The 27,210-nt window shown below is 51.1% G+C and overlaps 8 protein-coding genes across 8 annotated transcripts; 3 read left to right on the top strand and 5 right to left on the bottom strand.

The window, feature by feature from the left end:
- Positions 1 to 56: 56 nt before the first annotated feature.
- Z519_05113 (uncharacterized protein) lies at positions 57 to 2,797 on the top strand (the record flags this gene model as incomplete). The annotated part of the gene is made up of 2 exons (XM_016762854.1): positions 57 to 153; positions 204 to 2,797. The coding sequence occupies 2 exons, from the start codon at positions 57 to 59 to the stop codon at positions 2,795 to 2,797; spliced, it is 2,691 nt and encodes an 896-aa protein (XP_016620467.1).
- A 777-nt stretch (positions 2,798 to 3,574) lies between these two features.
- On the top strand, positions 3,575 to 6,149 carry Z519_05112 (uncharacterized protein; the record flags this gene model as incomplete). Its single annotated transcript, XM_016762853.1, has 3 exons — positions 3,575 to 3,655; positions 3,796 to 3,884; positions 5,408 to 6,149. 3 exons carry the CDS (start codon positions 3,575 to 3,577, stop codon positions 6,147 to 6,149), a joined length of 912 nt encoding a protein of 303 aa, XP_016620466.1.
- Positions 6,150 to 8,533: 2,384 nt separating this feature from the next.
- On the top strand, positions 8,534 to 9,232 carry Z519_05111 (uncharacterized protein; the record flags this gene model as incomplete). Its single annotated transcript, XM_016762852.1, has 1 exon — positions 8,534 to 9,232. The coding sequence occupies one exon, from the start codon at positions 8,534 to 8,536 to the stop codon at positions 9,230 to 9,232; it is 699 nt and encodes a 232-aa protein (XP_016620465.1).
- Positions 9,233 to 10,167: 935 nt separating this feature from the next.
- On the bottom strand, positions 10,168 to 11,268 carry Z519_05110 (uncharacterized protein; the record flags this gene model as incomplete). Its single annotated transcript, XM_016762851.1, has 3 exons — positions 10,168 to 10,806; positions 10,841 to 11,053; positions 11,188 to 11,268. The coding sequence occupies 3 exons, from the start codon at positions 11,266 to 11,268 to the stop codon at positions 10,168 to 10,170; spliced, it is 933 nt and encodes a 310-aa protein (XP_016620464.1).
- A 990-nt stretch (positions 11,269 to 12,258) lies between these two features.
- Z519_05109 (uncharacterized protein) lies at positions 12,259 to 14,166 on the bottom strand (the record flags this gene model as incomplete). Its single annotated transcript, XM_016762850.1, has 1 exon — positions 12,259 to 14,166. The coding sequence occupies one exon, from the start codon at positions 14,164 to 14,166 to the stop codon at positions 12,259 to 12,261; it is 1,908 nt and encodes a 635-aa protein (XP_016620463.1).
- A 2,415-nt stretch (positions 14,167 to 16,581) lies between these two features.
- Z519_05108 (uncharacterized protein) lies at positions 16,582 to 16,971 on the bottom strand (the record flags this gene model as incomplete). The annotated part of the gene is made up of 1 exon (XM_016762849.1): positions 16,582 to 16,971. One exon carries the CDS (start codon positions 16,969 to 16,971, stop codon positions 16,582 to 16,584), a length of 390 nt encoding a protein of 129 aa, XP_016620462.1.
- A 999-nt stretch (positions 16,972 to 17,970) lies between these two features.
- Positions 17,971 to 18,297, bottom strand: Z519_05107 (uncharacterized protein; the record flags this gene model as incomplete). Its single annotated transcript, XM_016762848.1, has 1 exon — positions 17,971 to 18,297. The coding sequence occupies one exon, from the start codon at positions 18,295 to 18,297 to the stop codon at positions 17,971 to 17,973; it is 327 nt and encodes a 108-aa protein (XP_016620461.1).
- Positions 18,298 to 24,360: 6,063 nt separating this feature from the next.
- On the bottom strand, positions 24,361 to 26,306 carry Z519_05106 (uncharacterized protein; the record flags this gene model as incomplete). The annotated part of the gene is made up of 3 exons (XM_016762847.1): positions 24,361 to 25,276; positions 25,334 to 25,741; positions 25,798 to 26,306. 3 exons carry the CDS (start codon positions 26,304 to 26,306, stop codon positions 24,361 to 24,363), a joined length of 1,833 nt encoding a protein of 610 aa, XP_016620460.1.
- Between the last annotated feature and the right edge of the window lie 904 nt (positions 26,307 to 27,210).

Here is a 27,210-nt window from a genome sequence, read left to right as displayed (position 1 = left end):
CAATTGATCGCCGCATAACAGTTTTGAAGATTGTCGTCTTTGGACGTCGGTGAATCATGGTCAAGGCGGATATTAAACGGGACTACTATGCGGACCTGGATCTGCCTCCTACCGCAGATACCGAAGAGATCAAAAAACAATTCAGACTTCTGGGTAAGACAAAGAACGGCCTGAACAGCTGAGCTGAACTCACAGCGCTGCAGCGAAACAATATCATCCGGACCGAAACCCTGGCCATGAAGTCGATGTCGTTCCCAAGTTCCAAGCCGTCCAAGCAGCCCATGAGATCCTCGGCGATCCGGTAGAGAAGGCCAAATATGATGCTGGTCGGGCAAGATTGGCTGCTAAAACCGCCGCTACTACTTCCTCAGCATATCCCCCCGATCCATATGGTTTCCCAAGACCAAACGATCCCAAATCGACTCCTACAGCAAAACAGCAATATCCCTTCCCTCCGCCTCCCAAGTCAGCGCAAACCCGTGCTCCCCGTCCGGCGTTTGCTCCGAAAAGTCAGCAACAGCAGGCCTCTTCTGGTGCTGATAAATTCAATGCTTTCACCCGGGGGGTACCACAGTCATGGGATCGGGCGAAGTATGACGAGGCCCGGGCAGAGGCAGCAAGAGTTTTTCCCGCCATGCGGCCTACATCATCCGCTCAACAAATGCCACCAAGATCCACACCGCGACAAGCCCCTACTGCCCCCAAACCCGGTTCTGGCTCGGAAATGCCATATGTGCCAAACGTACCGCCCACAAGTTTTCCGGGTCTATCTAGGACGGCCAGCGCAAGAAAATCAGACTACCCTGGGGTCGACCCGTCGCAATATCCTCGTTCGGCGTTTTCTTATGTCCAGGGCACACGTGGGCAGCCGCCCTCCAATCCACACATTCATGTCCAAGACAACCACTCCATGCGATCGCCTCCCGTTTCTAGGGCCAGGCCCGCGGTCAGTCCCCTACGACATGCCCGATCTTCTGATTATGACATGAGGAACGATCTTGGGGGTCGTCCGCCGTCAAGATATGCTGGAACTGGTGGGGAGCGAACGGACATCAATGGAGATGGTTTACATCGTTCGTCCAGTGTTCGCAATTCACCGATCGACGACCGAGGACCCTTTGGCAGGCCGTCAGCTCGCTATGAGAATATTCCTCGCCACCGGAGCGCTAGTCCAGGTGTGCGGAAGGCTGGAATACATGCAGATTTCTCAGAGACCTCGTCGAGCGACGAAGAACCGCGGCCCATGAATTCTAGGCCGAAGGCTGTCCCTCGGAGCAGACCACAAGTCAGAACAGGACTCAGTTACGATGCTGACCATAACCCGGGCCTGACAGGTCAATTCCCCAGTACTAACTATACTAGAATCGTCGATGACAGTCGCTATCAGTACCCGCCTCCCGATGCGAGGGAGCCGACGCGCAAACCGTTTCCGAGCATGACATCCCCAGATATTGAGGCGCCCAGGCCTAATGTGTTACATGATGATGGTGGAGGTTCGGATAAACCCAAGTATGCTGCTCCCTTTTTCTTGGATTCCCACACATGGTCTCGAAGAAATAGTCGCGATGGTCCTGCTCAAAGAGGATGTTCCTTCAACGGATTTCCTTCGTGGGCAGTCCCTTCGAGTGTCTTTCCGCAGACCACGCCTCCCCGGCCTCATAAGCAGAAGAGTGACACCCCTAAGGAAGGAGGCAGTCTTGATTTCATCCAGTCGTGGATCAATAGGACTAACCCAAGCGTCAGTCATGCCTCCACTCAACCGAAAGTTCAGACAACGTTCTCAGCGGCGGATTGGCATGACAAAGTAACAGCCGATGATATTTTTCGTGCGGATGAGTCTCTGCGCAAGTCACCCTCGAAGTCAAGTCGGACTGCAAGCAAACCCACGTCGCGAGGAAGAGCGCAATCGCGATCAGCAGAACAAGATCAAACGTCTCCGTCCGAGATCCCCAACGGTCATGGAGAAGATAAGTCGACAGCATTCCAACCTGGAAAGTTGGCCGATGACTGGGCCGCTAGGGCGTCCGCAAAAACGGCTCCCGGGAACCCGAGAGCAAGCCCCGTGTCCGATACCACGGACGATTCTAGAGATCGCTACATTGTGGTAGAAGAAGACGCAATGGATGTGGACACGCCGCCGGCCAACGGCAATAGGCCCCCTGCCTCGAACGGCATCAAATATCCAGTCAGTGCTGGACCGCCCCCTCCCGAACCGAAACGCCGATCCACGAACGGAGGAGTGGACCTGAAAGAATTCACTGAACAAGCCCCATTTGCGCCAACGTCGGCCGGTCTCAAAGGCATGAAAGAGGACCTCGTAACACACCTTCCATTTGAATCCCGAGCATCCAACGATGTCAACCTCAACCGTACCACGACTGCTCGCATCCGGGCCTTGAATCTCCCTAAACCACCCAAAGTTGTCACCCCGCCGGCCGAAGACCGATTGGATAAGGTCAATTTCGCGCAGTATGTTGAGAATATGGATAACTACATGCACGAGTGGAACAAATTCAACGCGAAGATGATTGAGCATTTTCGATCCAGGCAGGATCGTGTTTGCGGCACGATGAGCCCGCATTGGATTTCACAACCGAGCGATGGACCAGACGCAGACATCTTGGATGAAGAGGGCGCGGGCGAGAAGAAGGCAGGATATGGAGCGTACATGCAGTGGCTGAAGGACGATGCGCAGTGTCGGACCTGGTGGGAAGAGGCAAACGAAAAGCATCTACAATGTTTAGAAGATTTGGGAAGAATCAGGCGGGTTGCGAAGCGAAAGTTGCGACCTTCATGAGCGCAGCATGGATCCATGAATCCGGTACAGGCGAGCAAGAAGGGCGTGGCACGAAGTCGCGGCCGTTGATACCGCCAACCGGATGCCATGAATTGCTTTTTGAAGTAAGGAATTGGGCGCTCGGAGGATAAGATACCCTTGTTGCACTTATTGGCCTCGAGAGTGAGATGGATTAGACTCTTGCTGAGATAGTTTTAGGACACTCAGCATGTGTACAAGCACTTGGCATTTCCCTGTATTCTCTAAACAGCGTGTGAGAGATGCACACGCGGAGTCTGCGGCAAGTTCCGCCATTTAAAACAATAATAAACTTCTCCAAGCATCCACCAAGCATGCCAAGCAGCGGTCAAGCTTTGCTGATTAAGTTCCGGGCAGTGCTTGTTTGTCGGTGGTCAGATTCCTATCTAGTCTTGGCCTAACTCTAGGGCTAAAGTTTTGACCATGCCGTCCAACCTATCGCCGACTTCAATTGGAACACTCGTTGCTTGTGACTTCCCTGCTCAGTGCTCACTGCGTCGGATGACTGGATAAATGTTAGTCTTCCAGCTAGGCCGCGCAATTCCGCTTTAGCCATGGGTCCAAAACTTGGAATGTGCCAGGAGTTTAAATTGACAGTTCAGCTCCAGCTCCAGCTTGTGCTCTTTTCTGCTTCTTGTTCTCCTCTTCTTCTGAGGAAATAAGCAGTCTTTTCGACGCCACTGTTCTCTCCAAGACGCTCACTCGTATTTGACAGGCCGTACAAGCCATACACAGACTCTTAGAAGGATATCCACCACAATGGACGTTGAAAATCAACAACAGAAAATCCAGGCTCCTGAACCCCAACCCGGAGCTGACAGTGCTATCTCTCAACAGCCTGTGAGTTGCAATGTCGTCGTTTATTGATATAGGATGCCTGATAGGCCTACCCTGTGCGATCTGGTGTTCTATTGCTGCCTTTCAATACCCTTGGTCCAACTTCAAGCAGGTGAAACGTCTACTGACTCCTTCCTACACAGGCCGCGCGCGAATCAATGGATCCTAGTGGAGTTAGCAACAGAGTGGGTCTTCGAGGCGGTGGTGAGGGTGAGGACATTTGCTGTGGCCCGTAAGTCTTATAATTCCTGCCGATTACGTCGCAATTACACCAAGTCTAGGTAAATTGGATACTGATACACATCATACAGGTGTGCCGGATTTTTGTGCTTTGAATGCTGCAAGGATTGCTGCTAGACTCGCGATGATATCGGGTAGCAGTGATGCGGACAATTGCTTGGAGAACATCGCGATGTTATCACATGCGACTGACATTCGATACTCAACCCGGCTACCCCGTTTTCGCGCTCTGAACCATTTCAATCAGCATGCACTTCAAACGCTTTCCGAACTCCAGACTTCAAGGTGCATAGGAGGCTCTCGGGGTTCGCGGGCTCTCTAGATTCATGTCTACTCGCAACTTCTCTTCTCGCTCCCAAGCTCTTCCATCGTGGATTGGGTGCATGGCCACACCTTGCTGTTTTCTACTGAAGACGTCAAGGCCGTGTTGCTGGACGATCTGGCAACCATTGCTCATAGTTTCTTTATGCACTTGCGGACTTGACCCTCGGCAAGAGCCTATAACTCCATGGATCCCGCTCGTCCCCCACTAGCCAGGTTGCCCCAGGATGCGACTGATAAGCGGTTCCCACTTTCGCTGAGGAGCAAGGAGGTGGTTTGCTTGTCTCATCCTTCCACTTGCGAGCCATATCATTTGCATATGATGAAATCGTTCTACGATCCTGCATCCCTACCGGGGACCCAGGGACAGCTTCTTCTCAAATTCCTCGTAAATGTCCCACAAAGTGGAAAGTGTAGCATATGTGCCCATCTCACTCTGTCGTATTGGACGTCTTCCTCTCACACCATATTGGGAGGCTCCTCTTGTCCTCGCTAGGGTTTTGCACGCTTTATGGTCGTGCGTACTAGTCCCTACGAACAGGGTAAAAGCTCCTAGATGCCAAGCCGATTTCCTCGTGTTTGTTCATACCACAATATTCAGCACGGCATCTTAACTTCTCCAAAATCTATTACCGTTTCTAGAGCTAAGCTTCTCACTGTTTTCCCTGATTCCCGGCTAAGCAATGTTGAATTAAGCAAAGCCGAGCCTAGCGCCCGAGCCCACCAGCCCACTAGCCTGCGTGGCTAGGAATGCCTATGTCCCTATGTTCCAGGTGCTTCATGATTGCTAGATTGCATCTCACTGACTTGACCTACATGCAGCACATAGTGGGACCCAGCCTCGTCGTTCCTCCAGTACGTATACGTCGGTGCGCTTTCCTTCTGCTTGAAGTTTGATCCTTCATGTCGCCAAGTTGTCCTCGTCCAAGAATGATGGGCAACCGAACAATTCCCTAACCGCGAGTTGATGACTTTGGAAATGCTGATCTTGGAGCTTCAACAGTACTGATCGGAAAGATAACCAAGCTTTCCATATTAAATCTTTCATATCGAGACTGTGGCAGGGCTTTTTGACCTCTCAAACCTCACTGATGCCTAGGGTTCGTCCGAGGAGCCTCCAAATTTCTATTAAAAAGCTGTTGAGGATGTGAAAATTGACACGAATGCTTACGACCCTTCGCTCGACAACTACAGTGACAATCCCGACTTCAAAGGCACCACTGGCGTCTGTGACCGTTGCAGGCGAATTAACTGGAGGACAATATGGTTGATCGACCTGGTTTCTGTCAATGAGGACTTACGCAGGTCTGCTCAGCAAGCTTTCGAACCGGCTCCTCAGAAGCATGGGCCAGTCCAGGGTATTGGCACGGGCGAGGGTACAGTCGATGCCTACAGTAACGTTCACTGGATAGTACCTGTGTTTGACCCAGGCGAGGTGCCTGCCATTGATTCTCAGACCTGTTCGTTGTGTAGCTACCTTGGTTCGCTTGCATATTTTGGCACAGATGACGCTGCTGTTGAAAGATGGTATCTAGGATTATCCACGCAGCCTCTGGCGCCGCGTCACCTGTACCTAGTTGGCAGATCCCGCTCCTGGCAGCGTGATACGCTGATGAGAGGCGAAATCCTCTATTCAGAAGCAGCCATCTCCAAATCCACAGCCTCATCGACTGCCAACGACATCCCGTACAGGCGCTCAAGTGTCGAGCTCGATTGCTGTCTCCAGGAAATTGCGGACGACAATGAAGTAACGATTTCGACCGCTAATATTCCCGACATGCTGTTGATCGATTACTATGACAGAAAAATTGTACCAGCTCCCGCAGGAGCAGTCTACATGGGCCTCAGCTATATCTGGGGTCCAAAGCAATGCTCCAAGGATCCTTGTCACCCCGGCTGGAGAGATGAATCCACTCTATCTAGCCCGGACTATTGAGGATGCCGTGACCGTTACCAAGGAACTCGGCCTGCAATACCTATGGGTAGATAGGTACTGTATTGACCAGACGAACTCAGCACATGTCAACCAGCAGTTAAGTTTGATGCATCAGATTTTCAAAACTGCCCAAGCAGTTATTGTAGCGTTGGGTGATGATGATGAGGCCGGTCTCCCAGGAGTGGCTTCTGTCCCGCGAGTTCCCATCCACTCCGCGAGGACGCCTAATTCAAAACTACTCGGATTTGGTCCGGATCTGGGTGCTTTTATCAGCTTTCAGATCACAAGACAAGAGCTTGGACTTTCCAGGAATCGCTGCTGTCAACGAGAATGCTCTGCTTCACACCTACACAGGTCTTTTTGACTTGCAGGCACGGTTCGTTCAAAGAACTTTTGAAAGGCTCTCTGCATACAATACTGCCTGTTGAAGTGGCACAAAGCCATGGGCAGGTCCGCTCCCCCCCTACAAAGGGCAAACTTGGTCGGCTATTAAGATGCTAGGCCATTCGACCTGAATGGTTCCATCAATGAGTATTGCAGCCGGCGGATGACGAATGAGATAGATAGCCTGGATGCTATCAAAGGCTACCTGGCAAACTCAGGCATTAAATGTGTGCACAGCATCCCGTTCTACCCACCAAGAGCGCAGAATTTCGAGGGTCAGTCCATTGGAGACACAACCAGCGCGGGAGCGGGCACAGGACTGACTTGGTTATGTGCAATTCAGCCAGTACCAAGTTCATTCTCACAGGCTCAGGTGGACGGGAGTCTCTGTTCCAAAGCACCATCGTGGTCATGGACCTCATGCAGACCTTTCGCCCACTCTCGGCCTTTGCCGCCTATTGCTGGTCACGAATGTGACCACTCCTACATCATTTTCAGCGCGGAGAAATTGAGTTTGGAAGATGGGACAGGAAAATATGAAGACTGGGTTACCTCAGTAAAGCCAGATCTGAACTCATACCACTTTCTGCAGGCCACCACACGTTTAGTACCGTTCAGTATTAGGCCCCAAGCCCTTTCCAACAGACAGGATACCGCAGTTATGCTTGATTGGTGATTTCTAGATGATATTCGCGGCCACCTCGATAAATTTGAGCTATTCGCCGACGTCCGAGCTCCATGTTCTTGTCATGGAGATCTTAACTTACCACGAGCACATACCACGGGCACTGGAGTCATACAAGGAACGGCAGCACTTCTTTATATTGAGAAGAGCGGGAAACCCCGTGACCCAGCGGTAGGACATTGGCTAGCTCTGAGGCAGAGATCCTCCAGTGAGCCAATGCGAAGGATTGGCCTGATTATAACTACCTTGAACTGTGATCCTGTTCCTGACCCGTTGGTGAGGCAGCGCGCAGTGGCGCCAGGGACGGGAATTAACCTCGATTGGGACATGTTTAGAGAGGTGTTAAAAGCGGACGTGAAAGCCGATGGCCATGTAGGGGCTGTGAGAAGTAGATGAACCAGCAAATAGATAGACAACATGTTCCCCGAAAGTCCCTTGCCCAATCCGAGACGCTGGGGGGAAAGTCGAGAACGGTCTATTGCGTTGTGCGATTGTCCAGAGTCTCGTCTCGAGAGCCAACAAACATAACCTGGATCATCATTCAGAGCCATGTCTGTGCACAAATGCTTCGAAGTTGCATACAAATGAGGCATCAGGATCAAGCGTAGTACCCTCTGCGTCGTCGCATGAGAAGAGACGACCATGGTTCCTCCTTATGAAAAATGCGGCAATCACTGAAAGTTCCACCGTATCAGGTACTACGGGGAAGCATCTTAGCCCCTGCAGGCCATCTTCTCGCCGATGAGGTGGTTTCGGCCCCAACAGCAGGAACAGCAAAATTGTCCACATGGTCACGCGCTCAGCATCCCTCGATCTCCCTGCATTCATTCGACATCCATCTATTCGGAAAAAGACCACAAGATAAATAAAGCCAGCAGACTTGATGAATGCGAAGGCATAGGTGCTCAACCAGGCTGAGGCCAAGCTTCAATCGACGGCATCAAAAGGTCACATCGTGCACACAATGATGAACTCAACCTCCGTCTGGCCAACAATGAACCCTTTTATTGGTGCCTTCTGTCACTTTATTGGCCTGGATTATTTCTACGAATGGCAAAGATGGGGTAAACTCGGCCATTTTCTCTCTCTCTGTGGACTGGTTGATACCAGCAGTGTTAGGCAGCTGCATTGGAACATCAACACTTGGACTGATGAGGAGGTCTTAGCTTGGAAACAATCTTACATGACAACATGCTCGTCAATCGAGGTCGCCGTAAGGATCATCCAATGTCCTGGGCGACGTCCACCGAGTTACTCATGATTTTAGGGTGCCATCTTCGCCAGTGTTGGACTTACTGCACTTCAGCTACCAAATATGGATTCAACCCATTGGAGTGCCAGGGCTCTTTTGACGTGCTCTATGATTTTGGGGGTGTTATCGGTCGTTTTTGCAGCATCTCAGCAATCCGATATTGGCATGCTTAACAAACCACTAGACATTCGGCTCTGGCTCAGCCGTGGCAAGGTCGAGCTCGAGAAGCGTCATTACCGCAAGCCGTTTATCCTCCTCCCTCTGGAGAGCTCTGTTGCTGCTTTGAAGCAATTCGACTTGCCCAAAGTCGTGCTCAATGTGGCTGTCTTGTTTTATATCATCGGGCTCGGCATCTACCTGCTCTATTCATGGCTTTATCACGTCGAGCCCGACGGCGGACGCGACGACTTCCGAAACATTTTTATCACTTTCGTTGCGACAGTCGGCGTTGTCTACCTCTATGTCATTGTCATTGGCGGGCTTGCTTATGCCGACAACCGCAAGCGCACGGAGGACTTTAACCTCGACAGAACCACCACTTTTGCGAAGCCGACCTCCCAGGTGCAGTTGGAAGAATGGCTGAAGGCACTGCAAGATATGCAGAGCATGACGTTCGAGTCTGGAAATGTCTACATCAGACTGGAGACGGCAGTGAATGAATTGAAATCAAAATGGGAAACGGACAGACAGGGATTGGAAGAAAGAAAGAAGGTCATGCGAATGCAGAAGAAGCGGCGTGCAAGTGCGGCGCATAATGCATGAGCAGCTTGATTCTTGGGTTGCTATTCGCTACGTTCTTCAGGATTCTGGCTATAGTGCCTGCAACGCAACGGTAATTTACAGCGGCTCTAGATTCCCAACCTTGCACGAACTTGCGAGTGAGCCGTATTCGTTTCTCGATATGATTATCGCAGCACTGCTTGACACAATGCCGGCTGTGAAGCCAACTTGGGGGAGTGCAAGGGAAAAAAGAGAAAAATTGGACGAAAGAAGCACCGTTTCCAACCAGCAACATAATCAGTGGATGGCCCGCCAACGGATGGATCGTGGGAACTTCTGGGCTACACGCATGTCCGCCAGCATCAGTTATCCGCTTATGTGCGCCAGCGTCCACAGCATCCTGGCCTTGTAACTGATGGAATAGCTCTCGCCCCGACGTCACATACTGCGCTATTCTAACCAAAGGGAAACCGATACACACCCGCCTACTAAGGAATCTATATTTAATGCTCGAAATGCTGCCTTCCTATAGTGAAACACATTCTGGAAGGCAGAGGATTCAGCGACGAAGAAGGTTGGAAAGTGACCTGAAGTGGGCGGGGCCCGAGTCGTGGTAAAAACCGAGAGAACGGGAAGGTTGCGAATCGAGATGGTCGACGTTCCCTGAGTGGGCAGATTGCAGAGCTGGGGTCCCTAGGGCGTCCTTGACGATGATTTAAGCGGTTGTGGTACGAGAAGTTTCCTCATTAGTGCTGGCGTGTGGAACCCTCGTCTAATCCTCTGAGCGGCTTTATGGGCGTCGTGGAGGAGAGAACACCTTGTATGACGACGGATCTCCTATCCTGGGGGCAGGGTCGGAAGATCAATCGATGTACTAGGAAACGGAGCACCTCTTTGCTCACGGCATCTCGGCAGATGCATATCGACTCGTCTCTGTCAATGCTAACGGGTTCGCCGGATTCGGCTATCTCGACAGCTCACCTAGTCGCCTCGTCCAGATCCTCCTCCGCTAGACCTAGGAGCGCATTCGCTGTGACTCTGGCCGATTCATAATCACCGCCTCCATCGCGATAAAAGACCCGCGTGTACCGAAGCCTCACGAACCCAGACATATCCCCCTTTTGCATGTTTTCCACGGCTTTCCTGTACCGCTCCTGCGCGTTCCCGTGTTTGATGGTCCAGTCCCCATCCCTTGCGCCGGTTACTCGGAGCACGGAGGCCAACATGTCGCGCTGGCTCAGCAGGAAGGAGGAAATATAACTGGGTTTATTTCTGAACTGGGAGAGGCTCGGACTCGTGTTGTGTGCGTCCTCGGGGAGGACCTTGAGGCTGAACAGACTTGCCACAGCACGTCCGCATTGATCCCAGGTGCTGGTGTTGATCTTGGTGGTGCCCTCGTCGAAGAACGTGACTGTCTTGGTCGTGAAGTCAAACCCATACCGGCAGTCCTCGCCCGCCAGGCTGAACTCGTACCAGAGGCCGCACGTCAGGCCGACCCAGAAGAGGCCCCGACTCTCAATGTACTCGCAAGTCTTGATTAAGGGCCCCGCGATCAGGACGTCCTTGGCAAGCGACGCGTTTGTCTTGTCGATCCCGTACTCATTGGGCATCGCCGGCTTCGGCGGCCGTGTTGATCAGGTTCGACTGGACCTCCTTGGGCGCCATGACGGCCATCGTGATGATCAGGACGTCCTGACCCTTGAGAACCTCAACCAGCGCTGCGTGGTCGTTGTAGTCTACCTTCTTGACGACGAGACCCTCTGCCGGCTTGGTGGTGCTCTCAGGTCGCGTCAGAGCCGTGACCTTGTGCCTTCCTGTCTTCAGCAGTGCTTTGGTCATGCGTTTGCCGATCCTGCCTCCTACCTAATAAACCATTGTCACTATTTTATTTCTTCATTAAAGGCGTCTTCCGAAAAGTCAACCCCTTGGGACGTGTGTGGAACCAAAGCAAGGAGCCTCGAGAGTCTAACATAGTGAAAGGGCTTGACATGACTTACGCCGACAATGGCAATGTTTTCGACGCGGTTCTTGAAGCCCGCGGGCTGGCCCTTCGCATGTTCCTGCTGCTGCTGAGTCATGACTCGACGAGGCCCTTTGGTGGTTTGATACTGATAGAGAGGTGTGTCGAACTTGAGGAAGAGGAAAAGAAGAAAGAGAAGGTGAGAACAAAACTTCTGAGGGGGAATGATAGTCGAAGCCTCTCTCTCTCTCTCTGTCTCTGTCTGTGTGTGTGTGTAGTGGCCAAAACCGCTCCTTGGAGCGTGTTTCATTTATAGTTTTTCCCCCTTTCCTTCTCGCCGGACGAAAGCGAACCATCTCGTCTCGAGATCCCGCCGGACATAGACAACATACCACGATATACCATGGCGTCAACGCCGCTCTGCATTAACTCTGCTCCCAAGGCCCGGTCCGAATGCACATGTTGATACCCATGTTGTCCAGCACAGAATTATATGCATTTACCCCCAAACCGGCAAGGCTGTCGACGATTGGCGGGAAAAGGGGTGCAGCTCTAACGAATAAGAAAGACAGAGCCCAAGCATCAGACGAATGCGGCCGCGCGGATTACGATGCCGGGGTTAGCGCAATCTCGTGTATGAGCCTGAGCCTTGTTAACTCTTGTGTAGTGTTGTTCCGTGCGAGTCCCAGCTCCAGCACCACTCCATTTCGCACTCTCTAATCTCCGTCGGATATAGCAGTTCAGCTAGTGCGCTTCGAGGCCCTTACCGATGCCCATTCGCGAGACTTGATCCGTCTTTTCGGCGCTCTGCGGAACGCAGGATGGACTACGACGGAGGGGGATTTTTGTCACTAGCTTGCTGGTTCACTTGCTGGCTTCCTCTGTCGAGGGAGGGCGCAGTGAGCAGCAGCAGTGATAGAGTGGAGAAATTCTTGAACGGCTGGTCCAAGACTCAGGGCTTCTTTTTCATGTATTTTGTATTTCTGACGATTATTAGGCTCAGGTCGGTCAACCGCTAAGATGAGATATCGTAGTCATGTCTATCCACTTCTTGCTACATACCAGATGCGAATATCCGGTCAAGTGTACCGTGTGGGTGTGGCGAGTCTCAGACCATCGCAACCACGACCTCCCACGGCCTCAGTAAGATCGCCCAACCATTCTCGCTGTCTTTCCGCACCTCATTGAACCCTTCACCATTTCGCGTGTAATTGCGGAAATCCGGCAGAACGGCACTCTTATTCAATCCAGCATCATCAAACAAGACCTGTTCAGCCCGACCTGGGGGAGTCCACCATACTTTTTCGCCGGAGAAGTTCGTAACCACAAGGCACGTTCTTAACTTGGCGGTATTTGTGGCCTGCGAGTTGGGACTTTCTGCAGCATCATCCGTCCTCAGATAGGCAATGACGTTTCCAAACTCGTCGTCCAAGTCGAGCATCTCGAAATCGCCGTAGACGAAGATGTCCTTGTATTGCCTGCGGAGCTTGAGCGCGCGCTGCCAGTAATGAAATGCGCTGTCGTTGTCTGCAAGCTGCGCCTCAGCATTCCACTCCGCAAAATCAGGATGTATGGACATCCACGGTTTTGCATCCTTGGGAGCATCATCAGGAAGGAACCCAGCGTGGGTGTCTGCGTCGGCAGCCCACTGCATCGGCGTCCTAGCGTTATCGCGTCCGACAAGCCGATATTGTCTTTTGTAGGCGGCTTGTTTCTCCTTATCATGCGGGAAGTCTCTCAGCACTGTCTTCCAGTGATTGATTACCTCGATGTCTTTGTACTCATCAAGGTCCCAAGACTCTGGCACATTGATCTGGGCAAGTTCTTGGCCCTGATAAATGAAGACGGTGCCAGATAGGAGACCCATGTGTGCAGCAAGTAGCTTAGCTGACTTGGCACGGTGCGCATCGCTCTCATCGCAGTACCGGGAAATTGTGCGTCCTTGGTCGTGATTCTCCATAAATACAGCATTCCAGCCTGCGTTTTGGAGCATAAATGTCTGCCATTTCGCGACGATGTGCTTCAAATTTCGCGGGTCGAAGTCCTGATGTTCCCACTTCGAACCCCCGGGTCTGATGTCCATACCAACAATATCGAATTGGAAAACCATCGCAAGCTCGCCACGGTCTTGCCCCACGGCCTTGAGGATTTCTTTAGTGTCCTTAACACCAGGCATTTCGCCCACTGAAAATGCGTCGTATTCGCGGAGAATCGCACCGATTTCTCGGAGGAATTCATGCAGTCGTGGACCGCAAGCGAAATATTCGGCGCCAGATTGCAAGAAACCGGGCTTCGTGATTTTTCCATCGGGTAAGCCTGGTTCTTTGGATATGAAGTTAATAACGTCCATTCGGAAGCCGTCGACCCCACGATCGAGCCAGAAGCGTATCATGGAATGCACTGCGCGCCTGACTGCCGGATTCTCCCAGTTCAGGTCGGGCTGCGCACTTGCAAACAAATGCAGATAATATTCGCCAGTGGCCTCATCGTAAGTCCAGGCAGACCCAGAGAAAGCCGATTCCCAGTTGTTGGGCGGCATGCGGTTGCCATTGCCATCGTAACGAGGTGGACGCCAAAAATACCAATCACGATATGGATTGTCTTTCGAGGAGCGCGATTGTTTGAACCATTCGTGCTGATCTGACGTGTGGTTGACGACTAGGTCCATCACGTATTTCATGCCACGATCATGCAAGCCCTTGATAAGCGCATCATGGTCCTCCATTGTGCCATATCCCGGATAAATGGCACGGTAGTCAGAGATGTCATAGCCCATGTCAACTTGTGGAGATTGTAAGATAGGACTGAGCCACACAATATCCACCCCAAGGGTAGAGATGTAGTCGAGCTTTGAGATGATGCCGCGAAGATCACCTTTGACAGTGCCCGAGGCCTTGTCCACCGTGCAGTTAGCCGATCTGAAAGACGCTGGGTAAATCTGATAGACCGATGATTCTTTCCACCAGGAACGGCGGAGGGGCGGCTTCAATCTTGTAGTTTGTGATGTGTCTGCCATGATGGCCTGAGCAGTCGATAGTGCTTTTGTGAGAGGCCTTTCCCACTGGAGGTTGCCGTTACGCTCGATGTTGTCCGGAAAGATGGTGGCTTATTCTACAGACACAGGACGCGATCAACTCCCGCCGAACGCGGAGCGTACTGTGTTCTTTAAAGGTAGGAAAGGCTTCATCACCGATGCAAGATTAGTCCTTTTATGGAGCTTGAGATTTGACCGTAAAGGAGCTTTGTCAGAGTCGGCCACATTTCCCAAGGCGGCGATCAGTCCCCCCATATGCTTAAGGAACCCAGAAGATCAAGTTGGCGCTAGAACCGAGGTGCTGAATGATGCGTCATGTCACGCGGTCACAAGTCGAAATATTCGCTGGGAGTGCGGCTATTTCGAGGTGGTGCAGGGATAGGCATGCAGGAATCTCCCTGGTGGCCGAGAATTTCTCCGAGCTTGAATCAATTGCGATCCCCCCGTTCAGCATGACCATGGGTTTAGGGTATTGTTTTGTAAAGGAATCCTGCCTTTGAGACTGGAAGGGATTCGTTTGAGGGATGAGGGGGAACGGGGGCTCGTCTGGGGGCAATACCAAGACGGAATGTTCGATACTGGGTACAGAAGTGCCTGGTGAGCCGGGACAAACTTCGGGGGCATGGAACGTAATTCTTGGCATACGTCACCGCTCTGAATGTGAGGCTCTGCGTCAGCCTTGTCACTACGGGAGCATGGGAAGTGTTGAACACGAAGGCTGGAGCTACGTAGCACGCGTCGCCCTTGTGTACTATTCCAGCACAGACGAACGGCCTGCTAACGCTGGGAGCATAACATGGAACCAGCGTCGTTCTCAGGCCTCTTCATCCTGACAGGCTATTGAAAGACGGGCTTAGTGTGAGCCTTACCAGAGCAACATGATCAAGCAACTTCAAAGAGGTAACGCTGTTTATTTGATCTCTTTCACGCTATCTACACGGATTGCAGGTGGAATCAGCTCGTGGAGCAACAGCTCGCCATTCCACAGGTCATTCTCGCGTGCTCGGCGAAGAGCATAGGCCCAAGTCTACTCAGTTCCGGTTGCTAGGTGTCTCTTGGACACTCTTTTCAGAGCCAAATCTGGGTTCACGTCGATGAGTCAGGTGTCATTCACGTGCGTACTGATGGAGGCCCATGGCTGTTCTAGTATATAGATATCTCCCGCGAAGAGACACAGGCGCCGATCTCAGTTGGTATCGTAGCTGGAACGGTCCCCTATCAGTCACTAAAGTTGTGCTGAGGCCGTCTGGCGTAAGGGATCTCCGCCTCAGGTAGGAGAGGCTCTCGGGCCTCCTATTCCATCCCAGGCTCAGGGCAACTCTGCCTAGGGAACGTTTGGTTACGCCACATGTCATGGAAAGTGGTATTGTAACAGAGCACTTCAAGGTTCGACATGCGCGTGCAACAACGCACAGAGGCCTGTCCAGTAGGTCGGGAATCGAGAACGCGTTTCTGGTTGGCACTGACAAGACAACACCACCACCAAAACCACCCAGAGAGGCAGCGGCTAGGGCTACGAACACCTAGCACAGCGGCAGCATCGAGGAACAGGACAGGATTGATAAAACACTCATGAATTAGGTAGATGGCACCAAAAGCCACGGAATTGATGATACTCTGCTCAAACTGTAAAGAATGGTTCTCTGCCAGCAACGTGAACTGTTCCGCACTCCCCTCCCCCAGCCCATTTTGGTTTGACATGTGACTAGACAACTTCTCCCCCTTTGCTACCACTCTACCAGCCCAGCACATCACTGCACAACCGCTTTGCCTTGTTACAGTATGATTTGGTCCGAATCTATAAAAACCCGCAGAAATTGGTGAAAGATGCACTCCATAAGGTTTGTGCTTAGGTTTATCGCGAATGGCCTTGCTTGCAATAGCCCCTCGTAATCAATCATTCCATTGTAACAAGGCAAAGTGGTTGTGCTGGGATAGTATGGGGAGGTAGCAGGAAGGAGAGTTGTCTAGTCATTCGTCAGACCAAAATGGGCTAAGGGGGAGTGAACAGTTCACAGTGTTGGCAGGGTGCCATTATTTACAGATTTGACAGAGTATTCCATGTTTTTGATGTCGTCTACCTATTCCTGAGTGTCTCATCGGCTCTTTTCTACTTCTCAATGCCGTCACCGCGCAAGGCGCTCGCTGCTATAGCCGCTGCCTCTCTCGGGGCGGTATTGGTGGTGGTGTTGCCCTGTCAGCGTCAACCAGAAACGTGTTCACGATTTCCGACTTACTGGACAGGCCTCTGTGCGTTGTTGCACGCGCATGTCGAACCTTGAAGTGGTCTGTTACAATATAAAGCGCCGTGCAAGCGGAATGAAAGAAGTACGATTCCAAGCATCTAGGTTGCCATCCTGGTTGCCGAAATGAAACTTCGCAATTCGCTCCCGTAGGTCAGGCGCCCAAGGACTGTCCCATCAACCACAGCGGCAATAGGGTTGGATCATTTCCATCGTCTAATAGTGGCATTGATATTCGTTCTCCCGTCCGTAGTCCGGTCAAGAGCGCGTCAAAGTCAAAGTAATCAGATACCCAGGGGTCATCTTCTTTGATTCTTCGAGAGGTGAGCAACTCTCTTTGGAGGGCTGCCCAGACATGACCAAGTTCGTTGCAATTAGCAAACTGTGAGGTGTACTCTTTTTCGTCCCAGTCCTCATCCCAGAATTCAGAGCATTCCGCCGAACATTCCAAGGGAATGACACCATGTTCGCGACTTGAGTCCGAATCGTGGCTAGGAGAACCTTGATTGATACCGTCTAAGGAATCTAGGTCGGAATCGAGCATGAATTCCTCGTGCAGCAGCTTTGTTTCGCATAATCGGGTGCCAGCGGACTCAACAGGGCAGAGAATGTGACAGAATATGTGCTAGCCCCGTTGTAACTCCACAGACCATCCATCGGTAGATGGCAACCTTTCGGCGAGATCAATGGCCCTCAGATCCCCGTGGGAGCAGCGGGTGCCATCGTCGATTCCCAGGAGCAAGTCGACAGAGACAGCAACCCTAGTCTGCGGGTCCATTTTGTTTGCCAACGTACACAGCAAAACAGCGATCATGCCAAGAAGATCTTCGCCTTCGCACCCGCTTCGAGCCAGTTGAAAAGCTGTCAGGACGAGAACATGGAATAGCGAGAGTTGTAGCGACAGACCGCAGCCGAAGCATCGTTTCGCCAAAAAGTCCACTTGACTGGCCAAGGAGATCACACGCGCGCAAGGCATAATACAGTGGTACACCGCTAGAATGGAAGTATGGCAGAATTTGTGTTTCCATTTGAGCGGAACTTGGGGTTTTCCAGACTGTAAGAGAACTCGAAAGCATGGCGAATCATCATCCCAGCGTCCACACAAATCAACCTCGATCCCCGCAAAGCGCGATTCCTGCGTCAAAGTGTCATCTAGGATGTCTGGTGAGCTGCTCGAATGCCCTTTTAGAATGGTCATATCAAATTGTCAAGGACTGTATGGCCATGCTCGTTGGTGTAGGAAGTGTTCGGTCTTCGAAGCTTTGAACAAAGAGTTTCGAGGATAAGACAGCGGGTCGATCCGCCGTCGAGGTAACTGGTAGCTATATGTAACGGATAAATCGGTTTCGCATCAATGGCTCGAGCGTTGACTTATGTCAACATCTCTTCCAAGAGTGGAATATTTCTAGCCATGATGCTGAACGACAACGATTCTAGCAAGAGCTCATTAGGTGACCTCTTGACAGCCTTGACAATTTGCGACATAGCTAGGGGGAGTTTGTCTGCTGCAATATTGCTGAAATCGTTGTTTTCGAGGGCATTTTCAGCTGCTCTCCCAGGGGGGATGCTGGAGGGCTTTCAGGATTTGGATTGCTGATGTCGTCGTCGAACTCGACTTCGTATGCTTCATCAATATGGATAGACCAACGGCAACGTTGTGGCGGTCTTCGAACCTCTGGAGTTTCTTCGTGGACTCCACATCTGAAGGCGAATCAATGAACAGAGTCGGAGATGCTGCAGATGGGGAGCTGCAGAGACCTTCATAAGTGTCAAAGTCTAGGTTGTGCCTAGCCCAGGTCCGTGGTTCTTGACCCCAGTGTTTGGATGTCGCAAAGGCAAACAGCCAGAATTGGTACAGCCAGCTCGACATCGTAGCTTTCTCTGTGCTGTTCAATGTCTTTGCGAGATCATCGAACCTGCCATGCAGGAAAAGGTGTGTCCGATCCAATGCTATGGCTTCTGAGACAGCAGCAGAAAATGGTGAGGACTTGTCATGCAGAGAAGTAATTTGTGTGGGAGAACCGCCAGTAGCCGAGGGCGTCCAAACAACGACGGCGTCCGGGGTCGTGACAGGAAGCTGAATGGAGGTGTGTATTTGGGAGATTGCGACCATATAACCCTGCTGGTTGCCAATGGTATGTTCCAATTGAGAAATATATGATTCATCAGTACGATTCTTGCCGGGGGAGCGTTGGTATCCACAACATTTTGTTACCGAAGAGTGGGAAGCGCCCAAAGACTTGGGACTGGTGATTCAGCACGACGAGAAGTACTGTCCAAAATCGTGTACTCCTGCCTAGCATTGGCTTTGGCTTGTCGTTTGAGTTTCTTTCTATCAATCTTGGAGCCAGCAACCGTTGCAGTCGTAGATTTTCCCTGCATAGCTCTTGCCTGCGCCCGTTGCAGATTGAGATTCTTTGTGAGTGAAGAGACGCTCTTTGTCCAACCCCACCGCTTGAAATGATAGCGGTAAGACGCTTCGATCGATTTAAGCAAGATCAGCCTTTGAAAACAAGTGCTCCCGGAACAGACCCACTTTGCATTGAAGCCGTGTTGCTCCCTCATGATACTTGCTATGTCTTTGACCGTGTGAGTACGGAATAAGGCCTGGAGGATGCCTGCAAGGAAGGCCGCCTCGATTGCGGTTCAACGAGGCGGCTATCTGCGTCCGAGTCCATGGGTATTTCCATGGGGAGCTGCGTGAGGTAAGCGTTTCAAGTCTGCTAGGGTTGTTGAAGATTTTAGAGGCAGAATGTAGAAACAGGAAACAAGGAAATGAGAAGTAGAGCCAGACTGCCGGTCGGAGACGGAGGCGATACACGGTATAAGAGGAAGAAAGAAAGAGCAAGATGTTGCACACGATAAGGCTGTGGACATGGGTGACGGGGGACTCAAAGGATGAGGATGGGAGGCGTGCGAATAAGCAATACGAAACTACGTTGGAATACCAGGCTGAAAATTAGCGGCATGCGGCGAGCAAGAGAATGGTACATCGTGTTACACAAAGGCAGCCTTCCCATGTTTGCCTTGTTCGTCGGTTTGGTCGGGAAGGCAGGAGGCTTGAGGTCAAATCTGGCAATGATGCCAAGAGAGACAAATGAGCACTGGCCAATGGGCGAGGCCGAGTGGTTCCACTCCGCATTGGCCATTCTGGCCTTTCATATGTTAGGCACATTTCGGTCAATGCGCTGTTCACACCCCGACCTTACAAGATGCAAGGTTAATGCAGACAAAACTGTACCAGCCAATGCGAGCCTTCCAGCTTGACCGTGGCTGTTCAACTACCTGTCGCAAGAAATCCCTTTCATTTCGGTCCGCATCGTTGCAAATCATGTACTGTTTGGGGGATTGTTGACAGGGTCGCGAGAGCACCACTGGGGCAAACCACCTGAGACGCTAGCCGCTTTACCAACTGTGCAAACTGCCTTAACCTCGTTGTTCCTGCAGACCTGTGATAGGATGGCGACGGAATAGGAGGTTTCAGGATCGCTCTTATGGTTACAGGCCAATGTATATATAAACAGGCAGAGTCTCTCTGAATAGCCAGGGGGACAGAACACAATCAACCAGACAGGTCCACAACTCAACCTTCGTGCAACAGGGATGTTGCCGGTGCGCTTTTCACACTATTATTTGTTTGCAAAATTCCCTTCGGCGCCATGCGCAGCCTCTTGCCGAGCGAGAGAAAACCATACTATCCAATCACCATCCAATCACTTCCCATCAACCATCAAGCTATTAGGTTTTCTTCGAGATTATGCTACCTACACTGACTGGCCTCTTCGTTCTTTGCACTCTATCGACTCGACCGTTTTGCCCAGATGGATGAAGCCAGGAGGCTTCGACAGGCGTCCACTGATCAGATATCAGAGGGCGCGATTTGAGTTAGGTATGGGACGACTATAAAGTCGAGAAATCCCTTCCTTTCACTCCATTCCCCTTGTTCCTTTTGTCCTGTCCACAGACATACATCTTGCGGCTGATACTGTTTTTCTACTTGCTTATTGCTTCCTGCTTCTTACTTCTGACCGTACCTTCTCTACCCAGAGTTCATCCGACCTTGTCGATGGCGTCCGATACAGCGAAGACATCCCCAACAGCAGACACTCAGCTGCCAGTATTTAGGCCCATTTCCACTTAGTCCTCGCAAACTGCTAACAGTGCGTGCAGGCAAGTGATCTGCATGCTCATGATCTTTTGTCGGACCCAGCCAAACCATCCGTAGTCCCTCGCTTATGCCCATACCGTGATCCTCTTATTTGTCTGTCCTTGCCACACAAATCTCTTCGTGACGCTTGCTATCAGGAACCTACGCAACGCAGTAGGTACAAAGAATTGGAGTAGCTGAATGCCTTGTTCTATTCACGTAGTCCTATTGACAACGACTCAACGCTTAAGAAAAAGGAAGAGTTCTCTCTCAGCCTATTCGGGCGAGAGGAAACTCTTATAGCTTCCTCTCTTTCTGTCACGTGAAAAGGGTAAGGCGGCGTTAACCAATAGCCCTGTGCTTCAACCATCCTTTGCCTTATCCTCCACCCGAATCGGGTGGAGGGCGTAGAGTACTTGGGGACAACGGTGGGCTCGTGACATTCTCCTTCCTTTCTAAAGCGTGCTTGTTTGTCTTTTTAGCTACGTCCAGCAAGGCTTGAACCGTTAAGATTTTGACCGTCGAGGGTGTTAATGGAGGCTCTCCACCCCTAACTTTCGCAAGTCACCTTTTTTGTGACAGAATCGTAGCTATAAGACCTTTTTTGTTTATTGGGATGCGCGGACAACAATGTAAGTAAGTTTTGAACCAAGTTATCTGTAATCGATGCCGAAGATTGAGCCATGATCTCCGGATTCGTCTAGCAATCTTGGATGTTTGGATTTGATGGAGCAATTTACGCGCCAGAAAGTTGATTGGTATTGATAAAGAAGAGAAGTTTCATCTGGATAGAAGAGGCTTAAACTAGTGTTGACGCAGTGCCGGTGGTCTAAGGAATTACCAAATCGGGCTGGCCCAACGTGGATGTTAATATGGTATGAACCTGGACCCCGTCGGCAATCCCCATAGAAACATCAGCGTGCGCAACAGCAAGCAATGTCAATGCGGCCGCTCATCCTGTCGTTCACGAGTGCCAGCTTATCTCATGACGTTGGGATATTGTTGGCCAATAATGATCAAATGTCTGTCTAGCTGAAATGGAATACGAGAGCTCCGCCGGCCTTAGGCTGCTGTGAATGTTCCATTTCATCCAATCATGTTTTGCAGAACAACGCCGTCAGACTCCTCATTCTAGAAGATACAAGATGTGCCCAGGCACCGCTCGTCCTGGTGGTGGTACGTGGCGCAAGATGCTGGTTCCAGATTTCGGGATGTATTTGGTCAACTCGAGCATGACTCGTTTTTGTACGATATTCTTTTGGCTGTTAAGACGCCCCAACCCGTCCCGCCTAATCTAAAGGGAAAATCATGTGCACAACACCATTTTCCTCGTCTTCGCTGGAGTTGGCAAGGATATGATGGCAAGAGTAGACCGAGGAATCTATTGAAACCCATCTTCGACGATGCTGGATACGTATTAATCACCAAGTCAGGGCGAAGAAAGAAAGAGTCATTTGAATTTAAGCGATGCAGAGATCCTTTTTGGCAGCAAAGCCGAATAACTAAATATAAAACAAAGGGCGAAATATCCATATGTGCATAGGGCATGACTTGGTCGCAGAGAAATATCGGCAGAATGGTAATCTGGATCAGGAGAGTCGTTTCCATCACCATTATAGCAGCATTACCTCGGCTCTTACTGACAATGTCTATCTAGGTACTATGCTGAGTTCCATTATGGGTCCTTAACAGAACCCTACAAACACATTGAGAAGAAGACGCAAGTGGGGCCGATAAGCAAACAGTGTATACATGTGGGGTCTGGGAGGAATGTCCCCTAAATGTGTGGCGTATTTCGATTGGAAAGAATGTGCCACCATTGTGCATCTTCGAGGCGGTGTTTGGCATCGGGATCTCTGCCTCTAAGGGACCTCTAATAACCGTCCTTCGTCTTTGGACCTCCACCCGAATACGAGACTGTGGAGGAGGCAAAGGCGCTCGACATTGGTCTCTCCTGGCAGTCGGAGATTACCTTTCTGGCCTCGTCGAAAAAGGACATGATGTTGTTCTTGTTTAGTCCACTTTGGATGGTCTTAGGGACTCCTTGGTCGAAAAACAAGAGCCTGTGGAGGACAGAAAGAAGACTCGTGAAAAATGCTTGCATATCCTCTACCTAGAGAGCTCTGGCTCTCCTCTATCTAGGGGTACCGGGTGTCAAGGCCCCCAAGCTGGCCTGAACCACGGGAAGAGGGAAGATGGTGGAGACCTACCATGAGGTAAGTGCCTACCACAGAGGGCATCATATTTGCTCTATGCATGAACATGTAGCTCGAAAAATTAAAGAATCTAACCCAAACGCCTGAAAACACAGCAAAAGACCCTTCAATCGAGAAAACGCGAAGAGTTTGTTGCCTAGAATCAGAGGAGAGAAGCGAAGGGAAACCCATGCTCGAACTTTTCGAGGACGCCATAGTACGTCGTTTTATTTTGGGTCTGGGTGAGCAGAATCATATTTGTGACGCGGACCAGTGCCCAGATACTTGATAATATTTGTCTATCCTGCTGGATGTCAGTCTATCCTGCTGGATGTCAGTCTATCCTGCTGGATGTCAGTCTATCCTGCTGGATGTCAGTCTATCCTGTCACTCAGCGATGTTATTCCTGTTTATGTCGACATTTTGCCTGTGTCAAAATAGCCAACCTGAAACCTCCTATCGTTGCCATCCACGGCGAGGCCATCCTGCTGTAAATTGCACTTATGATCAAACGAGCCTGATACATGTTCCGTCTCACAGCAGATACCTTTTCCAGACCTGGCGAGGCAGAATATGGTCTACAACGACGCCAGAGACAACGCGACAGGAGAGAACGGATTGTGGACTGTGTTCGACCATGCGACGATTTGGCGTTGGCGCCCAAGCATGCCAAGATGGGATGAGCGCGGGGATTCAGTGAGCAATACAGTCGAGAGATAATGAAGGCGCCATCCGCCTATGGTTGTCGTGATCGATCGTCTGATAGCAGCTTACTTTACGTTCAATATCGTCCTTGTTGAGGATGTTGTCCTCGACGTCTTCTGACTCCTGCAGCCCAAATGCGTATCTGAAAGTTCGCGAGGTTCTGAAGTTCCGTTGGTTTCAATACGAAGAACCGAGCGATATTCCACATCAGATCAGCGGCTCCGCGGCGCCAGAGCTGAACTTTACACTCTCATCAAGCGGACGCATAACGATAACGAAGATGCGTGACGCCGATCATGCCGCATTGCTTCCCCCCCCCCCCCCCCCAACAAACAACGTGCCAGTGTGCTTTTGTTCTCAAGGTCACGGGAACTGGGTCGCCACCAATGCAGGGAATGGAAGGGAGCGATATTGAAAATCCCGAACGGGAGTGGTGTGAGTACGTGAGCATGTCTACTTAATTCGTTGCGTCAGAAGGGGCTCGTGCTATTCCGAACACATCAAAATAAGGCAGCGCGCTGCAGTTCAACCCTTACATCCCATAGTCTATCTCATGAGCTCCTTGTTGTTCCACATCAAGTCCTCTATAAGCGATAGGATTCCACGTGGCTACTGATTCATGTCGTGCGGCAATATCTCTCGAACGGAGTATGTTGTGTGAATTGTTGTAACTGTCTGCATCCTCACCGAGCCAGCTATGGTCGACTGCATAAGTTTTTCTGTCATTCGATCATTCTCGATCTGTATGATGAGCTATCGTGTCTATTACGCGACTGTACCTACTCTTCTGGAAGATATGCTCGCAGCGGTGCCAAGAGGTTAGAGGGCTGTCAGGCAGCCAGCCGCCCTCACAACTTCTGTCGATCTTCCCGATTACCGCATTAAACTACACAGGCACAGGGCATCCGAAGCTGACGGCGACGGTTCCGCCAGGGCCGAAAACAGCAATCAAACCTTCAATAGCTGCCCAGGTACCCATTCCACAGCATGCAAGGCCAAGAAGAATGTAGATGAGTGCAATGGTGCTTCTGAACCAAGTCTTCTTGTAGCCTCTAATCCATCGCTTCAAGCCGTCGTCGTGCCTGATTGTCTCGCGCGTAGCCGGGTTGAAACCTTCGCCAGGAAGTTCAGCAGCCTTGTGGATGATGCTGCTCATGTACATCATGCCTGGAAAGGTGTATGTAAAATTCATCATGAAGACGGCGCCGACAAAGCTGACAATGCCGTTGAGGTTAGGTACCGCCCCAGCCACGACAAATGCGAGAATCCAATAGCATGGCCCCAAGAGGTACCAGAGGATCTTGCCCTTCTTTTCAACAATCGAGGGGAACTTGAAGATGGCCTGGAAAACTTCAAGGTACACTGTCTTCATGCCGATGTTGAAGTACATTATGATAGCAATCCAACCAGAGAGAAGTCTGAGAACGTTACCGGCAGTCTGTAAACCATATGGATTGACAACGTTCACGATGTTGTTGGCAGAGTATTGGCCGTAGAAGGAGTAGACGAAGACACCGAAGAACATGTAGACGATGCAAATGAAGGCCTGGGCAAGAAACATGCCTTTCCAGAAGTCTAGCGGATGTCTCATTTCCGAGAGGAAGGCGACGAAGAGGAGAGCGCCAGCGTATGCGTAGACCATGGTGTTGACAGCGTTGAATGTAGCCGCGAAACCTGGAGATTGCTGTTGGTATTGATCTGGTGGAATGCCAGCAAAGACTTTGATGGGCTCGATAGTCTGGATAAGTGTAGACCTCGTAATTGCTGGGTAGTAAGGCGCAAAGTGTGAAGCAGCCACCATACTGTTGTAACACTGGTCAGCAAGCTATGTCAATGGACAACCGAGGAAGTTGACTGACCAGATGATGAAGTTCACAATGTTCATCCACACGGCGGCATTGGAAATCCATCCAATCTTCCTCAAGCTCCGAATGAATCCTCCAAGCATTCCGACAACCATGATGACAACCATCATCGCCACGAAGCAAACGTTCGAGTGAGCGATCTGCTCAATGTTCAAAGCCTTGCTGAAGATCAAGATGGCCACGGTGAAGAATTGCTGGAGTGATTGGGCGACGTTGATGAAATGGCGCATGTTCACGCCGAAGAGGCGCAAAAATGGATCACCAAAGCTCTGCATTGGGTAGCGAGACGAGTCGAGATCGAGGAAAGTTTTCCAGATAACCCAGCCGCCCCAGGCAGCGAAAATGCCAAAGATGAGGTAGAGAGCTACACCAGTGCCGTATCCCACGCTGGCAAAGACAAACCTATATTGATCTGTCAATCTCGATCCGCCTTTGTCTGAGTCTCGAGGAGTACTTACGGGGCGCCTGACCAACCGAGAATGTCCGTGGTGATGAGGAAGAACATCTGGCCCCAGCTGGCGGTTCGGAGTGCACGAGCAGCATTACGCCATTCCGCGTCTGAGACCTTCAGCGGAGACTCGGCGGGCTGGCCATTGTCAACATCAGTGACAACCCCAGCGGGCTGCTTCTCGTTAAGATGCGCCAAGGTCTGAAGTCTGGCCTCCTTGTCTGCTTTCGCCTTCTTTCGGCCAGCCTTCGAAAAGGCGTTCTTGATCGAGTCGCGAAGGGGAGAGCCGTGCTCGGCCTGGAACACCTTGTTCTCTTCAATCTCCATCTCACGCTCGATCTTGGCCCAGTAGACGTATTCTTCGTACGTCACGGTGCTGTCGACACGAGCGGCAAAACCCCATACGCGCTCCATGACCTGTGGCTTTTCGCTGGGCGAGACAGACTGCTTGCGCATCTGCTGCTCGGTCACCACATCCAGCTCTGGGGCTGGATGTGTTACTGGGGCAACATGCTCCATGGCTGAAAGACTGCGGAGTGACTGAATGAGAGAAACACAGAAACAAGGTCGTGTGCTGTAACGAAAGCAGGGTCGTTGGGGGACCAAGGAACTCCTAATAAGGGGTCACACGATATGGAACTGTCTGATGTTATCCCAGCTATCGCTCCTCACGATGTAACATGAAATGAACACATGAGCAACCGGGCAGTGGCAGTTTAGCCATTGGCAGCCGCTGGAAATTGTGCACGCGGCGTTAGCGATATCTCGTACTCCTCTTGATAACGATGAAGCTTTGCTTAGGTGGCACTCTTGATAAGATGAAGCTTGCCTGGGTCGCACAAGCACGACAACAAACTCTGCTGCGATTGGCGGGGTGATCAATGCGGGTCCATAGGATGAGCGGCCGAGGCTCGTTCGCTGCCATTTCGAACGAACAAAAGAGGGAGATCAGGAAGGTGTACAGGGTACTAGGTAGAGATGCAGCGTTTCATCGCAGGTCGCTAACATAGCGGGACACGGGACACGGTTCGCGATCAGATGGCCAACGCGGGATCTGCACTATAGACTGAACTCACCCCGGACACGCCAAGCACCAGCCATTCCCGAGCGGGAAGGTGATAAGCTTTCCAAGCTTCCAATAGCGGTGCCAAGCTTCCTTCGACTCATCTTCGGGGTTGATCGGAACCCTTGGCAAACCTTGGCAATGGCAAATTGGGCCTTGCCCTTGCCTTGCCCATCGTACAGAAAGACACGCTTCGATTCTAGCGATAAATAAGGTAGTATTGCTAAATATCAAAAACTGGGACTTGGGGGTCAAATGACGGATCTCTAAGAAACATTTATGGCTATACTCATCTTCCTGCCAAGCGGCGCTCAGGGCCGCACAGCTACGGCTAAAACGGCTTGGTCATTCCTAAGGTCA

The sequence above is a fragment of the Cladophialophora bantiana genome (assembly GCF_000835475.1).
Source record: "Cladophialophora bantiana CBS 173.52 unplaced genomic scaffold supercont1.7, whole genome shotgun sequence".
NCBI classification, from domain to species: Eukaryota; Fungi; Ascomycota; class Eurotiomycetes; order Chaetothyriales; family Herpotrichiellaceae; genus Cladophialophora; species Cladophialophora bantiana.
Note: the sequence above shows the minus strand (reverse complement) of the source record. Positions and strands in the feature narration are given on the sequence as shown.